The sequence below is a fragment of the Chelon labrosus genome (assembly GCF_963514085.1).
Source record: "Chelon labrosus genome assembly, chromosome: 22".
In the NCBI taxonomy this organism is placed as follows: domain Eukaryota; kingdom Metazoa; phylum Chordata; class Actinopteri; order Mugiliformes; family Mugilidae; genus Chelon; species Chelon labrosus.
The window spans coordinates 4,543,235-4,556,873 of record NC_140355.1 but is presented as its reverse complement, the minus strand read 5'-3'; the positions used below and the strand labels follow the sequence as shown (position 1 = coordinate 4,556,873).

General features: G+C 41.3%; 1 protein-coding gene across 1 annotated transcript in view; it reads right to left on the bottom strand.

Annotated features, from left to right (window-relative positions):
- LOC311507870 (uncharacterized protein) overlaps positions 1-13,639 on the bottom strand; it is a gene marked incomplete at its 5' end in the record, with an annotated part of 97,024 nt that overhangs the window by 49,343 nt on the left and 34,042 nt on the right. Inside the window, 2 exons of the mRNA XM_084572410.1 lie at positions 12,040-12,120; positions 12,503-12,634. Of these exons, the coding sequence (XP_084428536.1) occupies positions 12,040-12,120; positions 12,503-12,634 (213 nt within the window). The remainder of the gene's footprint in view (positions 1-12,039; positions 12,121-12,502; positions 12,635-13,639) is intronic.

Sequence of the window (13,639 nt, the reverse complement as noted above, 5' to 3'; positions counted from 1 at the left end):
TTGCTCCGAAGAGCTGGAGGAATAACCCACAGACTGTATGGATCAAACACATTTTATGAATTAGTGCAATTATTACAGAGAGGATCTCAGATTTCCTTTTTGGTTATAGACATTTGTCAAGGCAAAAATCAATTGAGCATGCTCTGATTATGTTATGACAAAAAATGATATGCCTAAACACTACCCAAGACAGATCAAATCAGATGAACATGGCTTTCTGACCAATAATGTAATCTTAAATACTGTATGTACGATCTAACCCACACAAAGTATCATGGCATGATTCATTGTGTGTGGCTGTTTTCTGCCACTTTCAGTTACTGCTTGGATAACTTTAAGACAAATCACGGCTGGGGTTAAAAACCCACACTTTCAAATATATGGCGTAGGCAGGATTTGCATTACCACCTGAAATATATTATTTTCAAGGCACTCTGTGGTTTTGTCCTTGGACATTAATAAATTGATTGCCCTGAGACCAGGATGAAAACCCAGCAACTATGCACCCAGCCAGCCATGCCAGTAAAGACAGACAGGAGACCCAAGCAAGCCTTGAGCTAAAAACAAAGGCCCTTTCTGTCTCTCTTATCCGAGCCCATATTCAGGCAACCAGCCCCGGTTGATAGGCTGACACTGGATCTCCTCTGGTCAACACCGTCCCCTCAACTTATCTCTCCTCCAGTCTGTGAGATATTCCTATGAACACCAGCTGGAAAGGGCTGCTTAGCATACTTAGAGTTAGAGAAATATGATATATTGGCCAGTCAGTCAGGAGCCCATAGCTATCAAAAACTGCAAGTTTTTAACAAAGAAATGCTCATTGAAATATCCCTATATGATATTGTGTAATATATCTGCATGCATTCCTATCTACTTCATTCCATGTGATGGAGACGTGAACTCAACCAAAACATTAGGGTACAAGACAAATATTATTAAAAAAAGTACATGACCAGCCTTTGTCGGACATGTGGAATCATTTCTGGATTCCTGTAGTGTGACAGTGTTTTGTATTACAAGTGAACATATGCATTGATTCCCCACAGAATTCAGCCGTGTCTGAAATCACTCCCTTGATCAGTCATAACGTTGTGTGCTCAATGGCTTAATGATGAACATTAAAGTAATACTTCAGACATTACTGTGAGCTATGTGTACGTGGACTGTAAGTTATGTGTACACAGACCCTGAAACTGAACAGTGAAAGGCGAATTACATTTATGCGTCTGTTTTAGAAGATGCTACATAAGTTGCTTGTTGTAACCAAATTCCTTGACATGAATAAAAAAACAAACCAAAGCTCCACTATTGTCTAAAAACACATTGGTGAGATTAACTACACACGTTTTAGTTTAGGTTATGGTCTTGTAATTATATAGTGATTTTCTGGTACCCAAAGAGCTTCACAGTGACACCTGTACTTAGCAACAGGGGTTCGGTAAAATAGTGAAAATAGTTCCCGACTACTATTAATTTCTGCTTGTGTAACGTTTTCTAAAACCCAAAAGGCCCAGCTGTTTTTACTGAAGTGAAACTCCATACTTGTAGCCAGTTTTTAAAGATTTACATCTTCTCTGGAACCCAGTGAGGATGGGTGCCTCCAATAGCGTAAAGAAGTCAGCATTGTTGGTTGTTTGTTTTAAGGGGTCTGCGTACAATGAGAAAAATATGTAACAATAAACAGTGCAGATGCCCTGTGGAGAAGTTGGTTTATGGTTCAACACAGAATTTGTTGAACTGTTAGATTACTTCTTTATTAGTGAAAGACAGTAAAGCACTCTTTCACATGGGGCATCTTAATCATACCAGCACCCAGCTGATCAGTACAGCTCTCAGTCTGATCTGTTGGTTAATGTGCTGCTAGGGTTAGCTCAAAGGCACCTCAGTAATGTCTATTAACAGATATCTGTATGCAGACTGCGTAGGTGGGCTTCGCGCCATGATGGGTGAGTAACAATGTAGTCATACATCACCTGAGCATTTTAGAATCAATTTTGCTTTGCTCTATAATGGCTCAGTCTAGTTCCCACAAAGAAATCCAGATGGCATGTTACCAGACACATATTCTGATAAGAATTTAGTCTGGCTATACAAGACTAGTTCATTTACTGGCCCCACTGAGATGTAGGCTGCCAAAAATGACATCCTACAGGAAACAGTCAAGTCATGGTCCCACTTCTCTAAGTTATAGGTCATCAATGGAGTGGAGCCAATGGCCTCCATGACAGATCAAACCACTCTGTCCTTGTTAGAGATAAAGAAAAAGCCAAATTAAGAAATCAAGTACATAAAATAGACATGCATACTTAACTGAGAGGGTTAATTAAAGGGAGAAGTGCTAAAAATGAGCCCTATATTCTATTTTGCGTCTCAGGTTTTCTCCTGATATCGTGCAGTATGATGAAAGTTCATTCAGCCAGTGCTTTTGTGAAGGTGGGTTTTCTGGTTTCCAGTTCAACAGTAAAGAAATTTTCCAGCCATGCTGGTGTTAGTGTCTCTATGATGTCTGAAACAGTGGCTATAATGAACTTCCAAAAGTTGTCTAGATAAGGACAAGTCCAGAGCATATGGAGCAACTGTCCTTTATTCACCTTACACCTTTGGCACATGGGAGAGACATTCCCATTGATCTTATGTAATCTGTATGGGGTGAGACAGGTTTAGTGGAGATCAGTACAGATTGGGATCTTTCCAATGTCAAACCATTGTCAAACACTACACCGATGTCTGCACAAGTATTCATTTTAAAACTTTTACAGAAAATCTACAGAGCAAACTTGCATAGCTTGCGTCTGAGTAGTTCTCCTGTCAAATAAAACTTTACTAAGCCCGGAAAAGAACTCCTTGCTCCTTTACATCATGTGCCAAGACTATGTTTACACTCTTATGCTTTCTCATCCTAGAGGTCCTCCGGTAGCAGGCTCAAGCAAGTGAGCTCTGTTCATGCCTTACGATCCTCACAAACATGGAAATGTGCTACAGAGGCACAATGTGAGAATATACAGTCTTGACGCTATACCGCAGGTGAACAAATGACAGTCAGGGTTTTAAATGGTTCAGTTTGTGTCAGTAGTATGCAAGGCTAGAGGCTACTAATCAGACAGAATCATTTTACTGGCTTCCATAAAGCTTTCTTAATACTCCTGTCAAATCATAACTTTTTTTTTTATCCCTTTTTTGAACTGAAAGCTTTCATGTGACTTTTTAACCCTCAGGCCTCTGAAACACAGTTTATTATGATGACACTGCTCTTTCCTCATAGGTTGTGCTATTTTGTCTCTTTTGGTTTTCTTAGAGGTTATTGTGGGTTTTGAGGTTGTGAGTGATCACAAATTAGTTCATCTTATTTGGTTTGCATGCATTACTTGCATTACCAGTACAGTGTGTCTGCATTTGTTTTTCAGTGTGCATTTCCAGCCTCCAAGGCAAGTACTGGTCCAGCTTGCCAGGACTTGAATCGTTCTAATTGTTTCAGTTACATTATCATACTGTGGTAATGCAGCTGGCATGATGCGGTCGGGACAATTGGTACGATTACATCAGTTCCTTTAAAATTCATGAGCACTGCTTATCAGTACTGACTAAAAAAATAAAGATCATGATTCAACTTCTGTGCAACTCTCAACAAATACTTGTGGGAAACCACAGCGAACAATAGTTAGAGGAGATGTTGACAGGGCACACCTGGCTTAAATGAATAGTTATTGCTTGATCACTGTATCCCTCCATCAGCACAAGTCTCTTCAGGAGTCTGTCTGTACATGGGGAAGACCCTCTGTGATGAGAAATGAAAAATCTACAGAGGCTTCAACAGCCTGACAACGTGCTGCAGGCTACAGAGCTATCATCAGCACACTCATGCACACACACAGACAATGATCACTTGCTCCTACAAAGGGCTAATCAAATGGCAAGGTCCGTAAATCTCGCCAAGACACAGGTATGCAGACTGGCTGGGTCTTGCAGGCAGCAGTAGGCAGCTTTGGCCTGTTCATTTCAAGATGACAGTGGTCTGATGTTTCAGGAATAAGGACAGGAATGCTGCACACAGCAGAACTTGATCCAAAAGTGATAACAATCAAGTCTGTCATTATGAAAACGATAGGACAATTAAACTTTGCAGCTAAGGCCAGAAATTTGAAACACACACAGAAGGAAAACAACAATGGTAGCCTGACAGAGACAAATGACAGGCAAGAGTATTCAGTTGTGTTTGCGTGTCAGTCTGCCTTTGAATTCCGTCAACATTTGCACAGTCTGAGGTGATGAGGGCACATACCCTGTTATGCAAGGCAACGCTAGCTAATACTTGCGTGTGTATGCAAACTTCTTCATGAAATGTGTTTGTTTGTCGGGATTGTGCACGTGCCAGTTAGCGTGTGACTCTATTGCGACTCAGTGTCGGAGCTCAGCAAATCCAGTGTGGCTTAAATGCCATCATGGCTGAGGATTTTATTCCCAGCAGGACCACCCATGTTAGAAATGCCACAGCTAGTCGGGATCAAAGCATTCACACACTCGCCAGTGGTGGTCCTCGGATATACACTAAGATCACGAAGCATGTAAGAGAGGAAGGGAAACATTTCTTGCAAAATAAAGCTGCTCTACAGTCCCTGGCTAGCTTCCACTTCTCGCACCAGTCATTGAAGAGCCTCTACACAGAGCTACGCCTGTAATAACCTGCAGTCTGTCCATTTTTACTAAATGTGTTCTGCTTATTTTTATCTGAAAGGGGGAAAAATTAAACTTCAGCACATTTTTTTCAGATTTTCTGGCGTTTTTAATAGCTGGTTGCAATGTTATATGCTGGAATTGGTCATTTCTGGTAAAATTCTAAAGCAGCTGGTTAAAAATAAGAATCCTGCTGAGCTGCAAATCATGCATGCTATGAATTAAGCATACATGACGCACACAGAAAACAAATCCTAATCTTCAGAACTTCTTTTGAACACAAACAGACCACCTGCTACTTGACATCCCTAGATCCAGGCTCAGAAACAGGGGTGATAGAGCCTCCAAAATATGGGACAGCCTACACTTTTATATCAAAGCATAAAAGTATAATTTTAAATCACTGTTGAAACCCCACTTCATCTCACTGGCGAATCCCCAGATTCAGTGATATCCAGGCAAACAAAACTCAAAAATGAATGTGGCATTTTGAAAGATTAAGGATTCACACCGATAAAATTCTGTATTTGGCACAAAGGAGCATTTTTGGGTATTTGATCCAAAACTGAAAACCATATCAGGTGTAACCTTGAACTTTAACGTAAACTCAAAATAACCAAAAGATGCTAAACAAGTAAAACTCATTTAAAGCACCTGGCTGCACGGTCTTCCACACTATACTTTGCATCAGTGCAAAAGAAGCAAACGTCTGTGTGTGTGCAGCAAGTACCTTTCCATTCCGTCGTCTTTGACCTTGCACGTGCAACCCCTGTAAATCCAGCAACAGGCATCCCAGCAGCAAGTACCATCCAGCATGGTAGAGCATGACTGCAGGAGACACTGCGGGTCTGTGTGAACTTCAGCTCTGTTCACATTTTACCCACAGGCTGACACAGGAGGCTGATCCAGCTCCCAGCAGACACACCCACACACCTACTGGGTTCACACCCAGCACACAACCATACATCTTGTAGAAACAATATGTCTAATCAGGCATGTGAAAAGACAATGCCACAGCGTATTAGCCCTCACTGTGAATGGAGTGGAGGCTGGAAACTGAACCTGGCAGTTACAACTGCAATGTGGTCAAATCTTCAAATCAACCATAAGTGTTTTAAATAAAAAGTACCCTCTTTAATATGTTCACAGAATGTCGGAGCATGCGTCAGATGTTTTAAACACATTACATCTTCAACGTCCAAATTGTTTGCCAGCCCTCAGCTAACCAAGCTAGGCTGAGGTTGAGAGTGAACATCTGATCACAGTGAGCAATTGGCACAAAACTGTAACCGCAACATCACGGGCAACTTAAAATCTGCTTGAGTGAGTAACTGCTCCTTCCAACTGAGGGAAGCACAATGGAGGAAAGCAGGGACAAGGATGATGTGAGGGAATCCCCACTGCTTTCACACATAGATGGAATTTGGTTGGAGGGAGCCTGCACAAGAAAAAAAAATAAAAAATCTCTTGGAAGCCACAGTGGCCAGATTCAGTGAAATAACCACATTTGAGAGAATATTTGAAGGGAAAAATTCACCACAGATTCTCTGAGGTTGGCTTGATTTACACAGTCGCATCGAAGCAAAGAACAGACCTCCCTTGCATGAAAGTCAAAAACGGCGGGGCAACTTCTTCTCACAGGAAGCATTGCTTCATGTCTAATAGGAACAAAAGGAGAGGTGGTCTAGCATAAACAGCAATATAAATAAACGAGAGCAGGGGGAGGCTGATTCAGAGTGAACACAACCTCTGTGGGTACTTTAAAACTGGCTGGCAGATGTTCGGGGGGGAAATCAGTGATCTCTTTTTAATTTTAAACAACTTCCCGGCACGTCTTCGTCCTCCCCGCTGCATAATGACTTCCAGAGATCTCTGCTGTTTGCGCCGAAACCATAATTCTCGTTGAACCTTTACTGTTAGGAGGGTTATCTGTCCTCGTGGAAGGTAATTTGCTGATGCAGCGCACTTGTGTCAACTTTCCATAACCTAGCATTTAACGGCCTCTGATTTATCTTCACAGCGTAGGTACCCCCGTTCTAAATTATCGTTTTGGAGAGGAAAATTATTAGTATGAGCATGTTGGGACGTCTCATGTTGAGAAAATTGTTCTGAAGCACTTAGTTACAAAGAGAAAGAAACAACCAGGGCAATATGTCTACCTTTCCTCTGTTTTCATATTCTTCTCTAAACCTTGATCTCCTCGAGCTGCTCCACTTTTAATAATCTGCTTCCTCTTGTACTCCAAGATTTGAAGACATCCTGGCTTGTCTGTAATTACTTTATTTTATACTGAAACCTATTATAAACCTCACCAAGCCGATGAAAAATGACTCTATTGTGTATTTGATAATGTGCATAAAAGAAAAACACTGCGTGGAACTATCCCGCTGATTTAAAAGCAAAGCCTTGACATTCAGATGCACTTTTATTTATTTATTTTTTTTTAACAGCACAAACACAAAGATTGTTTCTTTGTCCTTGTGTTCTAATTTACCAAATGCTTTGCATGCTCTTCAAGGCTTTGATGCATCATGCAGTTCAGTGGAAACACCAGAATCCAGCCCACCAGATGGATTGTGGGGGACTGTTTTAATATTTCTTCAATATATTGCCAAGGGCCAAAAGGAGTTCTGTATCCCACTGTCTCCTTTCTGAGGCTTTGCTGACACTGATGTGTGGCGGTGTGTCATCTTCTTGCAATGCAACAGTTTTTGTGTTTTTCAGAGCTCCAACACCCCTCAAAGTGTTTCATGAGACAATTCATTTATTGCACTGACCTTTTAAAAACAGCTCACTTAAATCATCATGGAGCTGTGACTCAAACAAACAACAAGCAAACAAAAGCTGAAAAATCTCAGAGGCTGTTGTGGCAATGACCTTTTTGGTTCTTTATTAGGGTAAATGTATACAAATTGAAGATTTACCTTTCTTATAAGCCACAAACATAAACAAAAACTGACCACCTGACAAGGGTTAGTCATCCATTGCTGCGTTGTGCTGGAGCTGTTTTCATCAGTGGAGTCTATAAGTTGATTTCGGTGTCCATAACATAGACCTCTGTTGCTAGGAAACCTGGCAAATCTGTTTGTGTTGAGCTACCTGGTTGTTACCGTGCAAGCTTTTTTAGATCACAAAACAAACCACCTTGCCAGGCCTCAAGCTATAGATGTGTAGACTAATCAGCATCCTGTGAGGAAATACGGGTGGCTGTGAGTGTTTTTTAGGTGTAAACTAAGTCTTTTATGAGCATAATTTGCTTGCAGAGACAACAAGAAGCATCTACTAACTATGCTTACTGCATAGCCACCGACCAGGACTTGCTAGATTTCGCACTGCCTCAAACTGCGACTTGTTGTGTTGTCCGGTGTTCTACTACTACAGGGGATATCAAACGTCTGTACACCCATCTGTTTCACAACTTATCCGATGCAACTTATCCCAACATGTTTGTGAACTAATAGTGAGTTGAAGCACTGTTTGGTTTTATCAAAGCACTGAGTCTCTGCTTCCCTTTGCAAATAGTTTCCAAGAATCCCAGACGGTTCTCTTACAAACCATGTGGTGTATCGGTTTAACCTTGTTCCTCAGGGCTACATTTGTTGGAGAACAAGAGCAGAATCAAGTATGACAATAACGTATCACTGAGAAGACAGATTCTATGATAGTTAAGGATCATTTTTCAGGTTCCTGTCCACACACCGGTGCACGATTTACACGGCTTCAGCTTTACGGACGAAATGATAACAAAGCATCCAGAGTTCAGCAAAGACATCATAATGACAGCTCTGTAGGAGCAGCTCCTGTCCTAATACCTTCTTTTGACAAGGATTGAACGCAGCCTAACGTGTCCATGTCACGCTCTCTACAGCCCAGCTGGATGACTCTGACCTGGCCCTGACCCCTGACCTGGTCTTTAGCCAGCTGCTGCCTCTGGCCAGGTGAGCGGCATGTGAGAAATAGCTGTTGTTGATCCATTAAGACATAACAGGTATAATAGGTAATGGGGGAAAAAACGGAACTCTGCCTTTATCAACACTTACATGAGATATGCTATGATGTCAAAATTTCACCTTGGGTATATACATTTAATAACCTCAGCGGAATGACAGAATCTTGGAAAGGTATCAAAAAGATCACTTTCCCCCCTCTCTGTTTTAATCCGAGGTTGCCATTTAAAAGCTATTGATTGACACATTTCATTAAAATGATAGCCTGGAAACCAGAACAACTTCTACCCTCTCAAATCTTTAGTGGTGGATTACTGGTCTGAAGACGCAGCGTTAGGAACTGATAATGCTCCAGTAAAGATTTGGGCCAATCAGCTGGGACAATCAAATCATTTGTGCAGCTTTACATGGTGATGGACATCAGAGCAACAGTGATGTTGTCTTACACGTCATCTAAGTGCTGTGGAGTTGAATTTGTTTACAACAAAATGGCTTTTGATCAGTTGTAGGACTATCTAATTTCATGCGGAGTTTTTTTTCTTTCTTTATCAGTTGAAACACACCCCAGAATGAAATCCAAACACAGTGTTATGGCAGGCTATTAAAACCTTCGCTCTCTAGAAACACCAGTGATAATACTTGGTTGTAACAGGTAAGAGTACAACAGGCGCGTAAGTTTCCTCTCTCTCTGACACATGCACCTTTTAGGGATCAGGTATAAGTACTAATAACACAAAAAGCTCTCCGACAATCTGAATTTAGTTGCCTGGTGACGTTCAGGGAACAGTCAAACACAAGCTATGTCATACTTTTTCTCTCGCTTTCTCTAACACTGAGGCTTTATATGTAAAAAGGCTTGTTCAGACATAATTTAAGAGACTAAACATTGCAATTGCAATCAGTTTATAACTATTTTATCCTATAAAAATAGTCCTAAATGTTATTGACTTCAAATAGTTCAACCAAAAGTCTGGTGCATAAATCAGTGAACAGCAGCATATTTTCACCTTTAAGTAGCTGTAAACGACAAAGTGAATTAAGCTACAATTATGGTACAATTTGCAAGCGAAAGTAACTCAGACTAATATGGGACCCCTTGAATCTTTCAGTTCAAAGCCATCGACATATTCCGGAGTTCATAGTTCTGTCTCTGTAATTATATGTTTAGCTAAGGTCCCTGACCTCCAGGAGTGTTTAACATCTTAGTGCAGGTTTGAGGAGCTGCAGATTAACTGGTTGAAAGCCATGTCTCTACAGAGAATGGCTCCCCAAGGGAGGTCCCAGACAGGACGTGCATCAAAGTCAGGAAACCCCAACTACAAGGACTCACAGTCAGAAATGTTACATTTCAGAGACCTTTACCCAAAGACAAACGGTTCTTGCAAATGCAGTAGTGTTGTTTAACTTTTTTTTTCTTTTGAATCGGAGCAGAACCAGAGACAGGACAGCTGTACTTCCACAGGTCTGGTTCTCATGGATTTAATGAGAAACAGTCTGCAGGGGAAAAGGACTGTGTCCAGAATTGTTATCTTATCCTCTATTTTACTACTTCCTACACGACTATTCATCTGTTGAGTATTTTATTTCATGTAATCAATAACTACAGTGCCGAAATTCTCCTTCACCTGGTATAGTCATGATTCTAGCTGCACTCAGGAGACACATGCTTGATGATCCTCAGGATCTAATTGGGGTATAGCCAGGGAGGCATGCTCTTCAGGTTCCTTCTAAAAAAACACTAATACTTTGAAATGAATTTGAACATGCAAAATGACAGGCGTAACAGACTGAGCACCGACTGGATCATTTCTGGACACTACCAAAGAGCAACAGAGTGACACTAACATTAGAGGGGCAGTGAATCACAGAGGGACAGAGACATCCAGACGGGACAGGTTCAGACGCTCTAGCAATAAAAACAGGAACAGATGACCAGAGAAAGACACATAATAGGAAAGAGGTGCAGCCAGCCGAAGGAGATTCACACACCATTAAGACCGATCTTGTTCCTGCGAACGGTCTCCACAACACAAAACAGCAGGAGAGCTCTCCGGCATCTACATCATCACAAAGGCATCCCAATTTCATCCTGATGCAGAAAACTCTGCGTGGTTGGGTTAGCATGGCAAGGCATGCTCTGCTTCTTTTTTTTTTTTTACCTTCAAAATTATAGTAGCTCTGCTGGCTGTGCACTGGCGCATACTTTAAAGAGAAACAGATCCTCGCTGATTATTATTGTTCTATACACACAAAAGTTTTAAGTCAAACCAGATTTGCTTTCATCTTCTACTTTATTCTAACATGTGCTGATCCCAGAAACACGGTTTACTCTCTAAGTGCCAGTTGATGTATATCAAGAATAAGACTTTGTTTGGTCTGAACTACATCATATTCATTCATAACAAACCAAATGCACTGCACAAGCTGGCATAAGGAAATCCACTGTGGAAAAACAGATCAGATTAAAACGTTCATCCTCAGCAGCATGATGATAAAATGAAAACAAATGCATTGGATTTTATGGAGAATAAGGCAGCTCGATCTGATAAGATGCAGACAAAGGCAAGAAAAGAAATCAATGAGTTTTAATTGGAGCAGAGACTTTACAACTGAATTAGTGTGGTATGTTTACGCCACTTCTGTCTCTGCCCCGCTCACCGCTTGTGGTGTGTTTCTGCCCTGAAGCGAACTGTTTGAGCCTGACACTGATTATCACCAAATAACACTTTTTAAAATAAAGCGGAGGGCTGATTTTAATTCAGACAAGCTGCCGATTTTACAAAATACAAATAAGTAATAAAGAAAGGAAAATTATAGAGTGGCTGCGCTGCAAAGTTGTTCCGTGCAAGTCATGTTTCAGATTTTTCACCAATCCATATCCAGACTGCATTTGGTAAAGATTAAAAGGAATTAGACTGTGCTATAATTTATCAAAGCAGACGTTTAGCTTTAGCATCCAGATGAACCCTTTTCCAGGCCGCAACAAAGACGAGGCACAGACTGATGGTCCAAAGGGCAGACAGGTCAGGCACACGGGGCATCTACTCACATTTATTCGCGAACTGTACCAGTCAGCTGAGGACGGGGAGGTGGAGCCGCTGGATGTGGCCTCTGACCCTTGAAGCTCTGCACTACAACACTAATAAATGACACTGGACTGGTGGTTTCACAGACACAGAAACTGATGGCAAAAAAATGAAGCGAGTGAAACCAGACCAGTGGTTGGTTTATATAACTGGCAGCCTGTCCACAGCTGGAAATAATTACCATGACGACTGGTCAGCTGCACACACTCTCAAGCTAGAGCGTCGGGACACAGCTGTGAAACCAGGCAACTACATATTTGTTTATTTGTTTTTGACACCCCAACGAACAGAGAAATACTTTGGGTAATGATTCAGACACCAAACATCCTACTTACGGCTCGTCCAAAGCTCAGAAAGAAGTCGTCCTTGGGATCGCCGAGCAGGTCTTCCAGGTCATTTGAGGACAGCAACAGATTCTTGTGGAAACAGAGACGACAAATTCTAAATTTAAAAAACCACAATCAAAGCCAGCTCAAGGCTGCGACGATGAACAACCAAACACTCTGTTTGAGCCGTGAGCTGTTAAATTCACCAGACTGGATCAAAACCACAGGAGTCAGCGCAGTTCTTATTTCAGATCCTCTGATGATCTTTTAAAATGCTTATATCATAGTATGTAACAGGTGTTGCTGACAGCGCAGGAGTCTACGTGTCTGCCCCGTGGGCTTTAAAGACATCTGGCTTCACCTCAGTGACAAGTCGGAGCCTTGCTGTGCACACAAGTCAAAACCAAAAAAAGATACGAAGAGCTGATTTCTCTTGTTTTCCTGATCCCTTTTTTCAGTCATCTCTCCTCACCTCCAGGGCGTGGTTGGTACGTGGGGAGCGCGGAGGCTTGGGGGCGTCAGTGCAGCGAGGTGGGTGGTGGCTGCAGTGCTGCTGGGCAGCGTCTGGGTCGCCCATGAGGAAGGCCAGCTGCCGAAGATGACCCTACAAAGGCAATGACATTAAATGCTCCGTGAGAAGTCAAACGTGCAGAGTGGAGACAAAACATCACCATCATACAGAAGATTAAAAATGCAAATTATGTATGTATCCTCATTTCCTGTTAGGAACCACACCTAGATTGAAACATTTGGCTCCACATAACATTAGATGAGTTCATTTAATACATTTTTCTAGGGGATATCAAGTTGTTTTGCAAAAAATCCTCACAGTATATAAAATTTAATAATAATTGTAGTAACTACACAAAAACAATAGTTACAACTACAGTTTCAGTGACTACATTTCAACATGTGCTTACAACAGCTGTCATCTGACTGTAATTCTAACTTTATTTTCCAATTACATTTGATATTTTTTTGGCCTGCAAGTTGCCACTAGGAAATTATCACAAGAAAAACATGATGACTTGAAGACTTTTCCCTTCACACATCTACAATAAACACTAATTAGTTTGTTATTTCTTCCTCATCGCCACCCATCGTTTATTCATTATTGGTCAAACAAAATTGTCTATTGCAGTGATAAAATGTAAACACGCAAAAACTGAACCAACATGAACGGACAAAAGCTGTGTCCTATCTGGGTCTTGAGGTTATGCATGCACACAAATATGCAAAACGGGAGGACAGGCTTTGACACACACACAGAGGGGTTTACTGCATGTCATGCATTTCACATCAGTTCACAGGGTCTGGTAACATTAGGCCAAACAAAACATCTGCAAACCTCCACCCTCTGGTAAGGGAGAGTGTGACGGTGGGTAAAAGAGTATCTGTGTGACACATATTTCTTTGTTTAAAGGTAGCTAAGCATTGCTTTAAGATTAGTGAGACTACACATGTGTTAAATAAAATGTACCATAATGATGAAATGATTTATACAAACGTCTCCTCATTCAGCCACATCCAAGCATGCTGGTCCACTATTAAGTAATAAAAAAACAAGCCGTTTGATCTCGGCAGTTTGAAATCAGCTCCGCAGACCAAT